Source organism: Propithecus coquereli, unplaced genomic scaffold (genome assembly GCF_000956105.1).
Source record: "Propithecus coquereli isolate 6110/MARCELLA unplaced genomic scaffold, Pcoq_1.0 Scaffold285, whole genome shotgun sequence".
Classification (NCBI taxonomy): domain Eukaryota; kingdom Metazoa; phylum Chordata; class Mammalia; order Primates; family Indriidae; genus Propithecus; species Propithecus coquereli.
Window position 1 is genome coordinate 2,559,608 of NW_012148452.1, and position 21,376 is coordinate 2,580,983.

The 21,376-nt window shown below is 35.9% G+C and overlaps 1 protein-coding gene and 1 pseudogene across 1 annotated transcript in view; one reads left to right on the forward strand and one right to left on the reverse strand.

Moving 5' to 3' along the window:
- The first annotated feature begins 424 nt into the window (after positions 1-424).
- Positions 425-1,319, forward strand: LOC105813651 (annotated as a pseudogene).
- A 7,029-nt stretch (positions 1,320-8,348) lies between these two features.
- Positions 8,349-21,376, reverse strand: part of RAD51C (RAD51 paralog C) — a 26,389-nt gene continuing 13,361 nt past the window's right edge. The window contains exons 4-8 of the mRNA XM_012648402.1: positions 18,210-18,341; positions 15,689-15,755; positions 14,896-14,956; positions 9,426-9,486; positions 8,349-8,453 (exon numbers count right to left, since the gene is read on the reverse strand). Coding sequence (XP_012503856.1) covers positions 8,349-8,453; positions 9,426-9,486; positions 14,896-14,956; positions 15,689-15,755; positions 18,210-18,341 — 426 coding nt within the window. The remainder of the gene's footprint in view (positions 8,454-9,425; positions 9,487-14,895; positions 14,957-15,688; positions 15,756-18,209; positions 18,342-21,376) is intronic.

Consider the following 21,376-nt stretch of genomic DNA (forward strand, 5'->3'; position numbering starts at 1 on the left):
TGGGCCGGGCGCGGTGGCTCACGTCTGTAATCCTAGCACGCTGGGAGGCCAAGGCGGGTGGATTGTTTGAGCTCAGGAGTTCAAGACCAGCCTGAGCAAGAGTGAGACCTCGTCTCTACTAAAAAAAATAGAAAGAAATTATCTGGACAACTAAAAATATATAGAAAAAATTAGCCGGGCATGGTGGCGCATGCCTGTAGTCCCAGCTACTCGTGAGGCTGAGGCAGAAGGATCGCTTGAGCCCAGGAGTTTGAGGTTGCTGTGAGCTAGGCTGACACCACGGCACTCACTCTAGCCCAGGTAACACAGTGAGACTCTGTCTCAAAAAAAAAAAAAAAAAAAAAAAAGAGTAATGCTGTTTAAAAACTCACACAATGACTGGCACATTTGGTAGCTGTCTGTCTATCTGTCTGGGGGTGCCATCATGGCAGATTTGGTCAGCCAGGTGCTCACGGGCTCTGTTCTCACCATCCTGTCCCAGCCGTTCATGTGGGATATGAAGCTCTTCCTCCAAGAACAGGACAAAATATTTTTGGGCAACAAGTATGTCAGCTTCCTGGTCTCTTTTGTTATGTTCAACACATTGCCAGCATCGATTGGAGGCCTGGGTTGTTCACAGGCTTAACTTCAAGACTGTGTTCAGGAGTCCTTGGAACTGTGGTCCATGGCAAAGTTTTACAGCATTACCAGGAGTGTGACAAGTTTGAGGAGTTAGGACCTGGAAATGTACAGAAAGAAGTCTCATCTTCTTTTGACTATGTTATCAAGGAGAAAACTGGAGAGATGATCACTGGGTCTGCTGCTACCCTCATCACATATCCCTTCCACGTGATCTCTCTTGAGATCTACTATATAATACAATTCGTTGGCAGAGAATCCAAGTACTGTGGATTTCGTGACCCCATAGTAATCATCTATTGGGAAGAGGGCATCCTAGGATTTTTTCATGGGTCTTGTTCCTTGCCTCCTGGGCGACATCATTTTTTGTGGCTCTGTTAATTCACTGACCTACGTTGTCAATACCTATGCACTCGACAACAGAGTTTCCACGGTGAATGAAATGAAGTTATACCCAAGCTGTCATGGGATTTTTTGCCAGTATGTTGACCTATCCCTTTGTGCTTGTCTCTAATCTTATGGCTGTCAACAACTCTTGACTTGCTGGTGGATCTCCTCTTTATTCCCCAATATATACTTCTTGGATAGACTACTGGTGCATGCTACAAAAAGAGGGAAATATGAGCTGAGGAAACAACTTGTATTTCCAGAAGGTCCCCTTTGGAAATACTTACTGTTGTGACCTGAAAATGTTAATTTGAAGATGTGGGACAGGGACAGTGACATTACCACAGTCCCAGATGCACAGAATTATGGGACAGAATGTTTATAACTATACAGTGTGATGTGCTTTTTAAATAAACATTTAATCTTGGGAAAATGGAAAAAAAAACCCTCACATCTTACTACCCATAATGGGAGTCAAATGGATAGTTGAAACATAAAGAGGCGGATGTCATTGGTGAACTGAAACTGAAAACAAGCAAAGGAATATATTGTGGTCAAAAAAACATGAAATCTTGTCAACATATTTTACACCAAAATCAGTTCTCAGGGAGCAAAATGTTCTGTAAATTTTAACAGTAACAGTAAATTTAGGCACTGATGTTAACTAAAAATACATATTATGAACAGCCAGACTCTCTTCTGCAATTCGATGTTTTTTTTAAAAGCAATAAAACAATTTAACATCAAGTCTCAAAACTGAAATGCAATATATTGCAGTGGGAATCCTAGCATTACAAATTTTAAAATAAAAATATAAATGTCACTCTTTTTTGTTTCCAGTATTGATCATTTAAAGTGAATATTTAATAAAGCCTCTACAAAAGCAGAAACCACAAAATTTAGAGCAATGAATTAAGCATTTAGTCCTATCTTGTTTTATAAATAAGGTAAAGACATGATAAAATAAAGGTGCCAAAATTGATACGGCTTGTTAATGTCTCAACTCAAATTAATATGTATGTCTTCTAACTGTAGTCCTACGTTCTTTGCTGATTTAGGATTTTTTTTTTACACGAGGTCTCACTATGTTGCCCTGACTGTCTCAAACTCCTGGCCTCAAGCAATCCTCCCCTGCCTCTGGGTAACTGGGATTACAGGCATGAGCCACCTCACCAGGCCAGTCCTATGTTTTTTCTACCACATTATACTATAATTTTATCATTAGTTGCAAACATTTTAGTAAGAATATTATTAACAAGAGAAGAAAATACAGTAATGAGAGAGAAAATAAGAATAGCTAATCTATGAAATGAAAATAAACCTATTAGGGTTAAAATTTAAGCTGGTAGAATCGCTTAAAAATATACCAAAGACAAATCAATTGCCCCAAACTTGATAAACAATAAAAGTCCATAAAAGGTTCATGAAAAAAAGTTGTTACTTATATAAATTTATAAACAATTAAAACACTATTAGAAATAACCCAACTGTCCAAGAACAGATGAATGGGTAAACAAAATGTACAGCAGTCCCCCCCTTATCTGTGGTTTTCAATTTTCATGGTTTCTGTTATATGTAAAAATATTGAATGGAAAATTCCAGACATAAACAATTCATTAGTTTTAAATTAGTCTTAGCTACTCAGGAGGTTGAGGTGGGAGAATTGTTTGACCCTAGGAGTTAGAGGCCAGCCTGGGCAACATAGTGAGACCCTGTCTCAAATAAATGATTCCACTTCTATGAAATATCTACAACAGTAGGCAAATTCATAGAAATAGATTTTTTTGGAGCTGGGACCTTGGGTAGAATTTATTTTTATCTTTTATTTATTTAGTTGGAGCTGAAATTCATAGAAATAAAAAGTAGATGAGAGATTATCAGGACTCAGGGGAGGGGAGAAAAGGGAGTTACTGTTTAATGGGTACAGATTTTCTGTTTGGTGTAATGGAAAGTTTTAGAAATAGAGATAATGTTCTGATGCTGAATGAGCTGTGGGGAAAAAAAAACAGTAGTGATGGTTGCATAATATTATGAATATAATTATTGGCACTTAATTGTACATTTACAAATGGTTAAAATAGCAAATTTTACATATAGCTATTTTACCACAGTAAAAAAGTAAAGATAAAAACCAAAAGACTATTACATATTTATAACAAAAAATGCTCAGAAACATCATCCTATGCATGACCAAATGGTATTTTTATCTGACCATTTGAAAAGCAGAATTTATTCTAAATGTTATCTGAAATATTTATTTATTCAAAAAGAAGTAAATATGTGTTAGGCATTGGATGGATGAAGGGATGGAAAGAAGAAAAGCAGACAGGCCAGCCTATCAGTCCACCTTACAAGTTGCTAGTAGGATCAAATAAAATGATGTAAAGTATTTCCTGGCTGGGTGCTGGTGGCTCATGCTTGTAATCCTAGCACTTTGTGAGTCTGAGGCAGGAGGATAGCTTGAGGCCAGAAGTTCAAGGCTGCAATGAGGTATGATAGCATCACTGCCCTCCAGCCTGGGCAACAGAGCAAAACCCCATCTCTAAAAAAAAAAAAAACACTATATAAATATGTTTTAAGTTATATAATCCCAAGATGGAAGCTAAAAGCACAATATTTTTCTGGGAAAAAAAATGCAACTTCAATAAAAGATGTTTGTAAAACCAAGAAAGGATTGGCAAAAAAAATTGCATGCATATTTGAAAAAGTGTGGAGATTTATGATCAAAGATATTGGCGGGATGATCTATAAGGTTTCCTCTAATAATAAAGGTCTGTAACAATTGCATTTGAAATGTTAAGCCTCTATCCTAAAAATAAACAAAAACAAAATCCTAAATTAGGTTATCTGTGCTTTTAATTCTATATTTTATACTTTTAATAACTTACTTGGGATCAAACTAAGTTTCCAAGTATCCCCGGAGTAGAAAGCATTTCTCAAAGCAGAGCAAATTTTGAATTGCTAATATTTGTTTGTTCTTCTCAGAATGAGTAATTTTAAAAGTAGACTATATTAATAGTCTGTGTTGTACTAACTGTGGCCAAAGCATTAAAACATAAGGTGACACAAAAAATAATGAAAATAAATTTTGTATGTGAGCAAATATATTTGTTTGCAAATGGATCACTAGAAACAGTGATCACAGTAATGACATGAAAAGGCGTAAAAGGCAACATACATCTTTTGGATTTACTTTATTGACTAACCGTAAGATGAAACCTGGAAGCAATCATTAATTTGCCAGAAGGTGAGACTTTAACCAATTTAGTAGTCTAGCATTATGTGGCAAGCCCATACAAATTGTGGGATGATAGGTGTACTGTCCCATCATGAGTTAAAACCAAGCAACAGAAAATGCTAGTAGGAAAAGCTTACATTTACATATATTTTATAGCTAAGAAATAAAATTTGAAAAATAAAGCTTTCAAAAAGCTAAGGAACTGCCCTTTCTTCAGTTTCATAAATGGGAATAACCATCTACGAACGCAGTTTAAAAATAGTAACACGTCTCTTATAGTGCTTTTCAAACTTTAATATGCAAATAAATCACCCAAGGATCATTATTTCTTGAATTATGTTACCATATGATTTGGGAGACTAAATAATGGTTCCTCAAAGATGTTTACAATCTAATCCACGGAATTTATAAATGTTACCATACATGCCAAAGGGACTTTGTAGAGGTGGTTAAATTAAGGATCTTGAGATGGGGAGATTATCCTCGAGTACCTTGGGTAGGCTCTAAATGTAATCAAAAGTGTCCTTGTTGCTTCAGCTCAGGAGTTTGAGACCAGTCTGAGCAAAAAAAAGTGAGACCCCGTCTCTACTAAAAAAAATAAAAAGAAATTAGCCAGACAACTAAAAATAGAAAAAATTAGCTGGGCGTGGTGGTGCACACCTATAGTCCCAGCTACTCAGGAGGGTGAGGCAGGAGGAGCGCTTGAGCCCAGGAGTTTGCGGTTGCGTGAGCTAGACTGATGCCATGGCACTCTAGCCTAGGCAACAGAGCAAGACTCTGTCTCAAAAAAAAAAATTAAAAAAAAAAAGTGTCCTTGTAAGAGGAAGGCCCAGGGAGTCAGAGTGAAAAAAAGGTCTTACGACAATGGAAGCAGAGAAAGAGAGTGGAAGATTCTACACTGATGGCTTTGAAGGCGAGGCTATGAGCCAAGGAATGTAGGCAGTCTCAAGAAGCTAGGAAAGCAGAGAATTGAATTTTTCTGTCGGACCCTCCAGAAGAAATGCAGGCCTGCTAACACCTTGATTTTAGACCAGTGAAACTGATTTTGGGCTCCAAAACTGTAAGATAACAAATTTGTGTTCTTTTAAGCCACTAAATCTGTGGTTATTTTTTTATTTTGTTTTTTTTTTGAGACAGGGTCTCATTCTGTTGCCCAGGCTAGAGTGCAGTGGTGTCATCATAACTCACTGCAACCTCAGTGGACTAAAGTGAGCCGCCAGCCTCAGCCTCCACAGTATCTGGGATTACAGGTGTGTGCTACCATGCCCGGCTAATTTTTCTACTCTTTTCTGTAGAGATGGTGTCTTGCTATTGCCAAGGCTGGTCTTGAACTCCTTGGCCTCAAGCGATCCTCCTCCTACCTTGGCCTACCAAAGTGCTAGGATTACAGATGTGTGAGCCACTACACCCAGCCTGTGATAATTTATTATAGCAGCAAGAGAAAACTAATACAAAACAATGACAATTTCTTTAAAATGGAAGTTATGTGTTTATTAAAAGCATTGTTTAATAACACTAAAAACAGAGTAACAACTAAAACTCCAAAAAGAAATTTTAAAATGATGCACAACTACTAAAAACTGTCATAGAAAAACTTAAATTATTATATATGGAACACATGAGGACATAATAGGATTACTAAAAAGTAGGTTCCAAAATGATATAATTTTTAAAAAATGTATGTATTTTTAAGTGTCCTATGGTTCTATATGTTGAATTGTGTCCCCAGAATTCATATGTTAAAGCCCTAACCACAAATGTGACTATATTTGGAGATAGGGCTTTTAGGAGACAGAGTTAATGAGGTCAAAGGGGTAGGATCCTAATCTGATAGGATTGGTGGCCTCCATGCACGTGTACTGAGGAAAGAAGGCAGCCATCTGCAAACTAGAAGAAAGCCCTCACCAGAACTCAACCATGCTAGCACTCTGATACGGGGCTTCTAGACTCCAGAACTGTGAGAAAATAAATTTCTGTTGCTTAAGCCATCGTTCTAGTCTATGGTGTTTTGTTACAGTAGCCTGAGCAGACTAAGACATATATTAATAGTAAATGTATGTCATTTTTATGACATAGAAAAATAAATATTTTTTAGCCATAGCAACAACTTTGAAAGACTCTGATGGATAAATTTTATTTAAAAAGCATTGTAAACAAAAACGCATGACTTTGTCTATATTCAGGGTCATATAGTTCTTTTAAAGTACAGTGCTATAATACTTTATAAAAAGAGATCCTACATTATCTGATGCTTGGTAACAATATTTATCACTTATAATACCCTCACACTCTTGATTTTATGATTTGAGCAGATGGAATATAAAATGATGGGTCATTTTTTAATGACTGCATCAATTATAATAAAATTATATGCTTTAAAGCCCTCAAAAGATAGTTACAGTCAGTCATCTTACGTTAAAGTAGTTATTTAAAATTAGTCTTATGTAAATAGGATGACCATATACTTGATTTGCTTGGGATAGCCCTGGTTTATGTCCTCTGTCCTGGCATAATTGTTAGCAGTGCCCACTCTCATTCTCAAAAAGGCCAGACATGGTGGCTCACACCTATAATCCTAGCACTTTGGGAGGCTGATGAGGTAGAATTGCTTGAGGTCAGGAATTCGACACCAGTCTGAGCAAGAGTGTGACCCTGTCTCTCTACTAAAAACAGAAAAAAATCAGCTGGGCATGGTGGCGCATGCCTGTAATCCCAGCTACTTGGGAGGCTGAGACAGGAGGATTGCTTGAGCCCAGGAGTTTGAGGTTGCAGTGAGCTATGACACCACTGCGCTCTAGCAGGGGCAACAGAGCGCAGTGGCGTCATCATACCTCACTGCAACCAAGCGAGATTCTGTCTCAAAAAAAAAAAAAAATATTCCTGGTAAACTATGGCTATTCTATGTATAATCAATTGCACAACAGTTATACTGAGTAATTTTATAAATTTAGTGTTTAGTCTGGGATAAGAAATACCACCTGACACTAAAATCTGGGAAATACGGTTGCACAGTATATAATACTCAATGATTTAAATAATTTTTTTCCACAGGGAACCCAAGTAAATTTTGTAAATGAATTCAAAAGTACTAAGAACTCGGTGCCAATACATTTTTAGATGACTTTGAAACCACTCAAAAATCCAATTTTTAAAAAATTTTGAGACAAGGTCTCACTGTGTTGCTCAGAGTTGGAGTACAGTGGCAGAATCATAGCTCACTGCAGCCTCGAATGCCTGGGCTCAAGCAATCCAATCCTCCCACATTGGCCTCCCAAAGTGCTGGAATTATAGGTGTGCACCACTGTGCTTGGTTCAAATTTTTAATTTATTCAAGCTGCGTTAAGATTATTCAAAGGAAAATGTTAATATACCTAGAATTCCAGAATGGTTCATACCTTGTCTCAAAATGTAAAAATAAATAATTGTAAAAAATAAATAATAAATAATTACCAACCTGACTATCCTGGAAGATACATGTTCCAAACAATTTTCAGATGAGATAACAGCTCCAAAGTCCTCCCCTTAACATTATAAAATAACATAAAAAAACTAAACAGATGGCTTATATTTTAGGATTGAGTTCCCTAAAATCAGTTTCGTCATCTAAAATTTGTATACTACCCATAACAATGAACATAATGATATGCTGATTCATGGTGCCGGCTTCTCTTTCTAATAATAAAAACAGGTCATTTTTAAGAATTATCGAAGTTACATTTAAAGAGGAGAACACAGTAAGAATATGAAAAAATCTTTACTTCCTGGGATTTTCTAGGCAATTGGCAAAGAAAGGGGGGAAAATAATCCAAATGGTAAATTCAGACTGGCTATATAACATCAACATTCCACATTTATGAAATATAATACCTACATCATATCTACTGGAATGTTAATTGAACAGGGCAAAATATAATTGTAGAACATTACTTTAGAAAAACTTTTTCAGAGAATCATATTCCTTAAGTATTTTTTCCATTCACTTAATATAACCCTGACTCAGTCATGCCATAGTGTGTGTTTATATTTTAAAGTAATGAGTCTATTACTTGTACACATTGATTTCACAGCATCAATACATTTGTATACTTTGAGATTAGTTTTTGGATTACTGTTCTTCCTCTGGTTCTCGTGACCGTTTCCGGGAATTCAATGAACCTTCTGTTTCCAATGAACATGCCGTAGCAACAGCAGCATCTCTGAATCCCTGAGGCTGCAAGACAAAAAACACAAACACACACACACACACACACACACACAAATATACTTTCAGAACATTTAAAATAAAGATTAGTTTCCCAAATATTTTTAAGTAACTGATAAGAAAGATACTTTGTTCTTGAGATAGAATTTATCAACCACTGCGAATGAACAGGGGATAGGTGTCCAAGCCAGGGCTGTATTAGAGTATTTTATATATATTTATTTATACATATCCATACACACACACAGAGAAATAACACTGCATTGTAAAAATGTTCTCTAAAGGACCTAGCAAGCTTTATGGTGGCTCTGTTGGAAAAGGTGAAAGGAGGTAACATGTACTAATTCTTAAGTACTTTATAAATTTATTTTCCCAATTAAATACTCTAAAATAAAATTTTCCCACTAAGATATTTCGAATGCACCTGGGCAGTGCAAAGACTAAGTGGATAATTCAGTTTCAGAATCTCTTTTCATTTCTGTTTTTGTACTTACAAAAATGAGATGCCAAGAATATACTTGGCTTAACACTATTGATAAATATGCATATTTCAGCCAAAAATGTGTGTTCTATGATGTAAATTCACAGGAAAACTAACATTTTAAAGTGGGCTATATTTGGTGGCTACGATAGATCTATAAAATCTATGGCTAAAATGAGTAATGTTAGTATTTTTTCTTTTCTGGAAATCTTCAACAACTTTCACTTTAAAAATCTTTAATATCCTGACATTACATATGGCATGGAACACACCACCCAAAAATAAGTATTTCCTCTACTTTTAAGAATAAATTTCAGTCCAATTGTGACTACAGTATTCTGTATATACTACTATTTTGGGGACAATGTTCTAAGCATCAAAAGCTGTCCTCAAATATGCTTGCTGCCTACAGAAGTTAACAGAAGCAATTTGTAAATGATCTCCTCAGATAATTACTGCCCACCAACACCAAAACCCCACTCTAATCAAATAATACTGACTGTGATTTGAAACAGTACTGTGGATTCCTTCTGGCTTGGTGATTTGTATAATGTTGCCAACCTGCTTAGAGAAAAAGAATATATAAAAACACACAATCTTAATTAATTAGTTCAGGTGACTAAATTCCTAATTTATAGTTTTTTTACTATAATTTTGTTTTCTAAAGACACATAAAAGAGAAATATCAAAAATATCTATTATATGTATGCATGTAATAATTATTAATTACATATAACAGTTATTTATATAAGTGAACTTTTTAAAAAAGCCCAATGACTAATAAAAATAATTTATTTTTTTATTTTTATTTTTTTTTACTATGTCACCCTACATGAACTTTGACTAAAATAAATTATTTTATATATGATGAGACACTATTTATGTTAAAAACAAATGGTGGAAGAAAATATTTAATTAGTTAGAAAAGTATTAATATATTAATAGTTATACTGTATGATCCATTTATAAGTATGTATATATGTATACATGTATTAAAATATTGCTAGAGGCCGGGCGCGGTGGCTCACGCCTGTAATCCTAGCACTCTGGGAGGCCAAGGCGGGTGGATCGCTCAAGGTCAGGAGTTCGAGACCAGCCTGAACAAGAGCGAGACCCCATCTCTACTAAAAATAGAAAGAAATTATCTGGACAACTAAAAATATATATATATAGAAAAAATTAGCCGGGCATGGTGGCGCATGCCTGTAGTCCCAGCTACTCGGGAGGCTGAGGCAGGAGGATCACTTGAGCCCAAGAGTTCGAGGTTGCTGTGAGCTAGGCTGAAGCCACGGCACTCTAGCCTGGGCAACAGAGTGAGACTCTGTCTCAAAAAAAAAAAAATTGCTAGACTACAAACAAAAAGTTAATTTTTATCATAAGGTAAAGTTTATCTATATTTCTCAAACTTTCTGCAGTAATCACGTATATTTTGTGTTATTATAGAAGAATTAAGACAACTTCTTGGAATATAAATGAGGAATACATACTATATTATACCAATACAAATAAGCTAGGAAGACACATTGTTTTAAAATAATTATGTCCCAAAAAATCACTATCATGACAGAACAAGGTTTGTTTAGGTGGAATTTTATTATTATTATACAAAGTAAATAATATAAAACTGAACGATAAAAGTAGTTGAGAAATAAAATTCTAAACTCTTAACTATATTCAAATACTGTAAGAGCAACAAATATAAATAATAAACCTTTAGAGTACCTTTTAAAATTACTTTAAAACTGATCCTGTAATTTATTCACAATAGCCAAAAGGTAGAATCAACCCAAGTATTCATGGACAGATGAATAAATAAAATGTGGTATATACATACAATAGAATATTATTTAGACTTAAAAAGGAAGAAAATTTTGACACATGCTACAACTTGGGTGAACCTTGAAGACATTATGCTAAGTGAAATAAGTCAGTCACAATAGGACAAATACTGTATGATTCCAATTATATGAGGTATCTAGAGCAGTCAAATTCATAAAGACAAAAAGTAGAATGGTGGTTGCCAGGAGCTGAGGGGAAAGGAGAATCAGGAGTTAGGATTTACTGGGGAAAGAGTTTCAGCATAGGAAGATGAAAAAGTTCTGAAAATGGACAGTGGTGATAGTTGCAAAATTTGAATATACTTAAAGTCAATAAAGTGTACACTAAAAAGTGGTTAAAGTGGTAAATTTTATGTTATATACATTTTACCAAAATTTTTAAAAACTGATACAACTATACAAAAGGCAGATTCTAACTTAGAGAAAAAAAATCATATACTCAGGGCTATAAGGGTCATTCATTTACAAGTAATGTAATGTTGATTTGTTTTCAAAGACAATTCGTAAGGGACATTTTGGCTATGATTTGTTACTTTCTTTATTTTTAAACTGCCCCTCTCCTCAGGCAAAATTTAAAAGAAAAGCAATCAGAAACCATGGACCATTAGCTTATTGTTCTGGGTGTGTACTTCCAGGATGAAAAGAGCAGAATCCAAAATGTCATATATTCTATAACTGCAACTTTATGCATAAATAAAATTGCTTCCAAGTAATATGTAATCAGAATAGCTGTGCTGAGTGGGATTATAAATTTTTGCAATGCTTTGGGATTGACAGCCTATCTTTAATGCAAAAATACAGCAGAAAAATAGAGGAAAAGTGTATTTTAACTGGCCTTATTAGAAAAATCACTGTTTGATTCAATAAAACAAAAATTTGCTAACCTGAAAAATTAGTATCTAAATCACCTCATATTAACAGCATGTTGCAAAAGGTACCCAGTGCATTTAATTTTTCTGAGGAAATTATCAAAAAGTATTAAGCTTTTAAGATACATTTGTACCTTTATTAAAGAATCCTAAAGTCAAAGGGGCACTAATTATTCAGGCTGAAAACTGTTCTCAAATTTCTAAGTAAAAACACATTTTTGTATGTCATATCTGCATCTCAAGAGATCTTTTTAAACAAGAAACTAAACCAAAGAATCACTTGGCTCATGGCCCTAACTGAGATGAACCTTAACATATGGCTGAACTACATCGTTTGGGTCAGGAAGAAACAAGACAGAAGCACAATTTGTGCTCTAAAACTGAGCACACATATGAAACACTGTGTGGGGGTGTTGATATATTACTCCACTCTACCATCAGATCTTCTTGGCAAAGAGTAGTGTAATTCTGAACAATCTTGGCTTCATATTATCATGAATATGCAAATTGGAGGAAAACCCACATAATATAAGGACACAGACAAAATTATTTCTTTTAATAACTGTTGGAATATTATTCCACCATTAGTCAAAGGGTAAAGATCAGGTGTTACCGGTGAACGATGGGGGCTGACCATGAGATGGTATACCTAAATTCAATTCCCAATATAAATTTGGCTATTTAAGATTTTAGTTTTTCTACCCACATGAAAAGTGTTCCTTTTTATAACTATTCTTCCTCAGTATGAATTTCTACTTCCATCCATTCAAGATAAACTAAATTTTATTTTATTTTTTTTAGCGACAGGGCTGTCGCCCAGCCTGGAGTGCAGTGGCACAATTATATCTCACTGCAGCCACAAACTCCTGGGTTCAGGGGATCCTCCTGCCTTAGCCTTCTGAGTATCAGGGACTACAGGTATGTGCCACCATTACCAGGTAATTTTTCTTATTTTTTTTTTTAGAGATGGGGGTCTCGCTACATTGCCCTGGCTGATCTAAAACTCCTGGCCTCCAGTGATCCTCCCACTTTAGCCTCCCAAGTTACTGAGATTATAGGCATGAGCCACCACACCCAGCAAGATAAATTAAATTTTAAAAAGTATATAAGATTTCATGCAACTTTAATGACATAAAGATACATGCTTTTCATGAAGATCAAAAGAATTTTAATTTTATTGAATGAGGTCAACTTATTCTGAAAAGGACAGTTAATTAAAATTCTATAAATGATAGCTATTATTTACTACTTATTTAGTCAATTAACCTTTTTGGGTCTTGGTTTCTCACTTTTAATGATAACAGGCAAAGATTCTTCAAAGAATTATTGAAAGGATTATTTGAAACGTATATAAAGTGTCTAGTAAAATACCTAGCACAAGCAAGCACGCACTCAAATGATAGTATGAGATATAGGAAAAATTTTAAAATCATCTAAATTCAATCTATCTAAATCATTCTCTAATTTCTTGGGAAGGATTCATAGTAAGCTGAATTCATACAATGGTTAACTCTTAAAAGTAAGCATGATTTTCTGACCTGTGCTAATTTTTAGATAAAGAAGGCAAACTTTTCCTTCTGATGAGTTCATAAAAAGATGAAATATCTTGCTTTGCCCCTATTATTTTTCTTTCTTCTTAAATATATTCTATTAGTGAGTATCTAATTTTAATCTGGAGAAGACTACTACTGTATACTACCTCAAGGGGAATTCCTAAGAACATTTAAATGGTGGAATGTGGCTGTTGCCTGTAATCCCAGCACTTTGGGAGGCTGAGGCATGAGGATCCCTTGAGGCCAGGAGTTCCAGACCAGCCTGAGCAACATAGTGAGACCACATCTCCACAAAAAATTTAAACGTTATGTGGGTGTGGTGATGCGCACCTGTAATCGATCTCGGCTACTGGTGAGACTGAGGTGGGAGAATCGCTTGAGCCCAAGAGTTTGAAGTTGCAATGAGCTATGACTGTGCCACTGCACTCCAGCTTGGGCGACAGAGTGAGATTCTGTCCCTATTAAAAAAAAAAAAAAAAAGAGGTGGAGTACACATTACAGAACAAGCTAAGCTAAATCTGGGAAAGTATAAGCAATATGTTGAAAAGACTCTCAGCTGGAGAACTGTTGCCAAGACTTTAGAAAAAGGTTTGCTGCTGAGAAAAGAACTTCTTTTGTGAATCCAGTATACAGTGACTTATTTACAAAATTAGGAGGAGGTAGTTCATTGTAAAGCATTGTGTATTAGAAAAAAAATCTTACCTGAGCTCTATGGAAATACCATCCTCAAAGGAGACACAAAATACATGAGCAGTTGCAAAGGATGTATGCAGAAGGGACAGATTCTGCTATGAGCTTAGGGTCAGTAAAAACTAATTTGGTCAGGAATGATTTTTTTCAGTTTGTAGAAGAACAAAAAAATGCAGATTAAAAAATAGACAATATCACTGACTAGGCCCCATATATATTGTGTAACCCTTTACTCCATCTTTGCCCATATGCTGTCTCAATTTCCTCCTTTATTAGAGCATTTCCAAACCAAGTTCTCTAGGTTATGCCAATTAATCACAAAGCAGAGAGGCTGGCATGAATTTGACATTTCTAGAAGTGTAGAATAAAAGACTTCACAGCTTTCAATGGCCTATTTTAAAGAAAATAAAAGCTGATTTGTTCACTTGCTCAGCAGCTTTAAAAACAAACACAAAGGTTTCATGCTGCCATACTTTTATTTTAAAGAATAATATAATACTTGTGAAAGGCAGGTAAGTAAGTAACTGGATAATAAAAGCAGGATAGGAAAATACAAAGAAAAAAATAACAATTTCATACAAAAAACATACTAAACAACTAAGAAAAACTGTCCTATTTTCCACATAAATTAGAGTCTTAAAGCTAACCCCAAAAGTTTTCCTTTTATCCTGATTTTATTTTTTTCAATCCCTTGCAGGAACACAGAGTACCCACCACCTCCTTTTACATGGCTAACAAATAATTTCAAAGAGCTTTAGAAGGTGGCATTCTTTCGCCACCTACTCATTTCAGGTGCATGCACCCAATCATTTAAATATTCCAAAGAATTTCTTATGTAGCTAAATGTGCAGTATAGCGACATGTTTCTATGTTTGCTCTAGGTGATGTAAGACAAGGCAACAAAAGCATTAGTTCATGGGTCACTGTAGATCTCATCCACAGGACTAACTCTAAGAAACTAGTAAGTGTTAAGTGTAATTAACCCAATATTTAGAGTTATTAACTTCTTTCTATACAAACCTTTGTTTTCGGTCCCAATGAAAGATAAGCCGTATTGTAGCAGCATGTCCCCAACTTTCCCCTGAGAGAAAAGAACATAATAACTGTATACTGCCTTACTGACTAGGTTATAAGTTTCTCAGAATGTCTCTGACCAAATCCAGTCTTACTATATTTAACATAACAAGAGTATACTTGGTGTCAAAGAACCTGGGAAATGAGTAACATCTTAAGACTGATAGATTTTTACCTATCTAGGGAAATCCTGCAAATCATTATCCTCTATTTGCTTTTAGAAAACTTTACAGTTTGAGTCGGTATATTTGTCATTCTTCGTATCATCAGGCTAACATATTTCTGAACCCCAGAAGAAAAGTAAAAACTTTGACAGAATATTCTTAATGATTTTAGTAGAAATAAATCTTGAAGCATTGTATTCTATTGTATTCATTGTATTCTAACTGTGACTGAGGTTAGGAACAGTGTCTAAGTCTACACACTGTAGTGTGATTTGTATATAAATGAATTCACCATTCTTCCTGCCTGACTATGAGCATTCTGAGGGCAAGAATCATCTTATGAATATTTATATCCCCATATTTGACACAATAGTGTCATACAGTAGATACTGAATAAATATTTGTTAAATAAACAGTTAGTATCTAAGGGCACTGTGCTTGATGCTAAGATTTGTCAATGAACAAGACAAATACAGGCTCTGCTTTCATGGAGCTTACAGTACTCAACAAGAATCAAGTGATAGCGGTAGAAAAAAATGTGTTTAACTAAAATGTTTATCTGATTAATTACCCACCTAATGCAGGAACCAGCAAGGCCTGATTTTTATCAATCTTTGTTGTCATCTGATTGGTTAAAATTACCTATGAAAACAAAATGTGAGAAAGTTAGGTGAGTCTCTGAGGCAATGAATTATGAGAAGAGATCTAAAATCATAAAGAAAGTACAATGTAAGCAGAAGAATTAGGAAAAAATAAAACCCAGTAGTCAGGTCAAATGAATCCAAACTATGACTACGCTAGTCTGCTAGTAATAGCAACAAGTGTTGTTTTACTACTCACAGATGGTCCTCAAAGGTAAAAATATTACTAATTCTCTTGATTAAATAGTGACCTACACAAAAAAATTCCTTATTTTGAAAGGTAGTAATTTTAAAACTGGAAAAACAAAAGTGTTTACAGCTGATTTAATACAGTACAAGTCAGATTTCTGGCACTTTTTCATCCAAAATTCTCCAGAAACAAGTTTTGCTGTATTTTATTTTATTTCTACATTTTTCATTGTTTAGAACTTTTTGTTACAAGTATACATAACTTATAATTGTAAAATATGTTTATTATCAAAAGTCATATATGCTTCTATACATGCTAGCTGGGAAAAAAATATCAAGCAAAGAAGAATTTATAAAGTTAGGGGAAAGTGTATCCCTAATCCCATAAAATCCTATCCCTAGAAGTAGCCACTGTTAATGTTTTGATTCTTTCAGACCTTTTTATTTATTTATTTATTTTTTTTGAGACAGAGTCTCACTGTGTTGCCTGGGCTAGAGTGCCATGGCGTCAGCCTAGCTCACAGCAACCTCAAACTCCCGGGCTCAAGCAATTCTTCTGCCTCAGCCTCCCAAGTAGCTGGGACTACAGGCATGCGCCATCATGCCCGGCTAATTTTTTCTATATATTTTTAGTTGTCCAGATAATTTCTTTCTATTTTTAGTAGAGACGGGGTCTCACTCTTGCTCAGGCTGGTTTCGAACTCCTGAGCTCAAACAATCCGCCCGCCTAGGCCTCCCAGAGTGCTAGGATTACAGGCGTGAGCCACCACACTTGGCTCAAACCTTTTCCTTTATATATATAAACGCACACATACAATTTTAATTTTCTCAAAAGTGGGATTACACTATTTATTTATTTTTTCTTTTTTTCTTTTTTTTGAGACAGAGTGTTGCTCTGTTGCCCCAGGGAAGAGTGCAGTGGCATCATCATAGCTCAAGGGAATCTCAAACTCCTGGGCTCAAGCAATCCTTCCACCTCAGCCTCCCAAGTAGCTGGGACTATAGGTACATGCCACCATGCCCAGCTAGTTTTTCTATTTTTTTTGTAGAGATAAGGTCTCGCTATGTTGTTCAGACTGGTCTTGAACTTCTGGCCTCAAGCGATCCTCCCACCTCGGCCTTGTAAAACGCTAGGATTACAGGCATGAGCTACCATGCCTGGCCACACTAAATATATTTTTATGCAACATAAAGTTTCTCACATAATCTTTTATCTGTATATATCTTGTTCCATGTTGGTATGTTTATATTTACATTATTCTTCTTAAATGATGCATACTATTTGATATTATCATTCGGATTACCTTTTTAATCAGAAAAGATGAAGCTATTTCTTTTAAAACAAAAACCAAAACCTAAGGAACTATGCAACCCATTAGTCTTGAGTGCCCCCTACTGGAGGCATTCATTGACATTAACAGAATGCTAAATTACAATTAATAGCAAGAAATATTAATAATTCAAACACAGGGCACTATATTTTTCAGCATATGGCAAAAAAATCTGGAAGCTCAAAGAAAAGATGTATGATTTTAAATTTAAATTATTTTATCGGGAGAGTTTTTTATTCACTTATGATGTATTGCAGGTATCTGCTAAGGACCCTAATTAAAGACAAAGAAATCGAGTTAAATAGTTTGACTTTCTTCCACCTCATTCCCAGAAAAGTGTGCCTATTTGTGCCAGTGGTGGGATGTGGTTGCAGAGTAGGAAGTAATGGCAAACAGCCAGTTAAAAATAAGTTTTACCTCACTCCTTTGTATCTCTTGACTTTTGAGCCTGTATTTACCTCTCTCCTCACATTTCAAATCTAGAAGAGTTATTTAGACCTACCTCAAAACATCTAGGTTGTTTACACTATGTAATTTTCTAATCTATCTGAGTCTGTGATTATACACTATGTAATAATCAAGATTCAGAGTAAAAGAAAAACAGAGATGTTGGAAGAGCTTACCTGAAAAACATCCAAGTATATTTAGACAAAGAAAATACTGCAGTTACCAAAGGTAGCATTTCATTATCAAAGTCCATTTTTAAAAATGACATTGGTTATGCTTGTTATTTTACAGGAAAACTGCTACACAACACTTATGAAAAGAGTTAATTTTTTATAGAAACCAAACCAAACAAAACAAAACTATACTTAAACTGGCATGTCTGTGTTATTTGCTTTTGGCCAGGCAAATTCTATTTTGCTATTTCTAGATATTAATATTTTATACAGTCTTGATTTTGTTATGAAATTCTCTTCACTAGTAATACTTACAGCTAATTTGTAATTATTTGCAAGGCTGATCATTTGCTGGGCCAGGCCATTTAGTAATCGAGTACGAAGAGATAGGTCATCTAGGTCGTGACGAAAAGGAAAAGCAATACCATCCACTATCACCAATCGAACCTAAATAAAGAAGAGATAATGATACTAGATTAGCTATGAAAAATAAAATAATAAAAGTGACATCCATCACAGAAAAAACAAAAAATCTTGAAATCCAGGGCTTTATCTCCAACTCTCCAAGGAATGGTTTTCTCATGGAGAGGTGTTTTTTGTTTCTTTTTTAAGAGACAGGGTCTTAGGCCGGGCGTGGTGGCTCACGTCTGTAATCCTAGCACTCTGGGAGGCCAAGGCGGGTGGATTGTTTGAGCTCAGGAGTTCGAAACCAGCCTGAGCAGGAGTGAGACCCCGTCTCTACTAAAATTAGAAAGAAATTAATTGGACAACTAAAAATATATACAAAAAATTAGCCGTGCATGGTGGTGCATGCCTGCAGTCTCAGCTACTCGGGAGGCTGAGGCAGGAGGATTGCTTGAGCCCAGGAGTTTGAGGTTGCTGTGAGCTAGGATGACGCCACGGCACTCTAGCCTGGGCAACACAGTGAGACTCTGTCTCAAAAAAAAAAAAAAAATGAAGCAGAAATTAAGACATTCTGAGATAAACAAAGAGTTCATCACTAGTAGACCTGTCCTACAAGAAATACTAAACAGAGTCTTTTGGGCTGAAATAAAAGAACACTAGACAGTAACTTCAATCCCCACAAAGAAAAAAGAACACTGGTAAATGTAACTAGATGGGTAAATACAAAAGTCAGTATTAATGTATTTTTAGTTTGTAACTCCTCTTATTTTCTTTTATGATCTAAAAGACAACTGTATAATACAATAATTATAGGCTGGGTGTTGTGGCTCAAGCCTATAATTCCTATAATCCTAGCACTTTGGAAGGCTGAGGGAGGATCGCTTGAAGCCAGGAGTTTGAGAGCAGACTGGGCAACATAGTGAGTGAAACCCTATCTCTACCAAAAAAAAAAAAAATCCAGTAATTATAAACCTATGTTGATGGGCTTACCACGTATAAAGATGTAATTTGTGCCAATAACAACATAAAGACAGATAAATGGAACTATACTGGAACTACACAGGACCAAAGTTTTTGTATACTCTGAAATTAAGTCAGTATTAATTCAAACAAGATAGCTATGAACTAAGATGTTAACAGTAATCTCAGGGCAACTATTCAGAAAATAACTAAAAAATATATAGTAAAAGAAATGAAGCCAGGGATGTTGGCTCACACCTGTAATCCTAGCACTATGGGAAGCTAAGATGGGAGGATTGTTTGAGGGCAGGAGTTCAAGACCTCCTTGAGCAAGAGCCAGACCCACTCCCTACAAAATAGAAAAATTAGCCAGGCATAGTGGTGTACACCTGTAGTCCCAGCTACTTGGGAGGCTGAGGTAGGAGGATGGCTTGTGGCTAGGAGTCTGAAGTTGCAGTGAACTATGACAAGGCCACTATACTCTACCCAGGGCGATAGAGCGAGACCCTGTCTAAAAAAAAAAAAAAGAAAAGAAAAAAAGGAAATGAGAATCAAAATGATACACTAGAAAATACGCACCTAACAAAAAAGAAGGCAGTAATAGAAGAACTGAGAAACAGGATGAGATATCGTGATATAACAAGAAATGCACCTTTGGGCCAGGCATAGGGGCTCACGCCTGCAATCCTAGCATTTTGGGAGGCCAAGGAAGGAAGATCTCTTGACCCCAGGAGTTTTAGACCAGCCTGGACAACACAGAAAGACCCCATCTCTACAATAAATTTAAAAATTAGCCAGGTATGATGGTACATGCCTGTGGTCCCAGCTACTAGGGAGGCTGAGGCAGGAGGATCATTTGAGCCCAGGAGATAGAGGTTGCAGTGAGCTGTGATAATGCCACTGTACTCTAGCCCAGGCAATAGAGCAAGATCCTATCTCAAAAATAAATAAATAAATATAAAAAAACTTGAAAAAAAATAAAAGAAATTCGTATTTGGTTTCTGCCCTCAATTCCTGAGACAGAGCTCCTAAAACCCTTGTAGATAGGGGTGCTACAAGAATTTTTTGTTCTTGTATTTGGTCTTTAGCCCTGGTTCCTGACACAGAACTCCTAAATCTGTTGGCATTTCCTTCCCAGGGCAACCAACCACGTAATTAGTGTTAGAAATCTCAATTCTCTCCCACAAACTGGGGAGAGGGAAGGGGTTGAAGGTTGAGTTGACCACTAATGGACAATGATGTGATCAATCATGCCTCCTAATGAAACCTCCACAAAGAAAAAAACCCAAAAGGACTGGGTTCAGAGAACTTCCAAATTGCTGAACACGTATGTGTAGGTTCCTGGAGGGTGGTACACCCAGAGAGGGAATGGAAGCTCCATGCCCCCTTCTCACATACCTTGCCCTATGCATATCTTCCATCTGGCTGTTCATCTATATCCTTTGTAATATTCTTTATAATAAACCAGAAAACATATTTCCCCGAGTTCTGTGAGCTGTCCTAGCACATCAATCAAACCTGAAGAAGGGGTCATGAGAACCTCAATTTATAGTCACAAGTATATGTGACAACCCCGTACTTGGGACTAGTGTCTGAAGTAGGGGGCAATCGTATGAGACTGAGCCCTTAATCTGTGGGATCTGACTCTATTCCAGGTAGACAGTGTCAGAATTAAACTGAATTATATAGTACCCAGCTAGTGTCACAGAACTGCTTGGTATGTGGGGGAAAACCCCTATACACTTTGGTCACAGAAGTGTTCTGTCTTATGTTAACTGCATAAAAGAAGAAAAAGTGTTTATGTCTTATCCATGATATAAGACATATAGAAAACAAAGAGCAAAATGGCAGCAATAACTATATAAACGTAAATAGGCTAAACTCTAATTAAAAGGTGAAAAATTGCCTCTGCTACAGTGGGGGTGGGGGTAGGGAAGGTGGAGACTGGCAGGATAGATTTAAAAAATGATCCAGGCCAGATGTGGTGACTCATGCCTATACTCTCAGCACTTCGGGAAATGAAGGCAGGAGGATCACCTGAGCCTGGGAGTTCAAGACTAGCCAGGTCAACATAGCAAGATCTCGTCTCTCAAAAAAAAAAAAAAAAAAAAATTAGC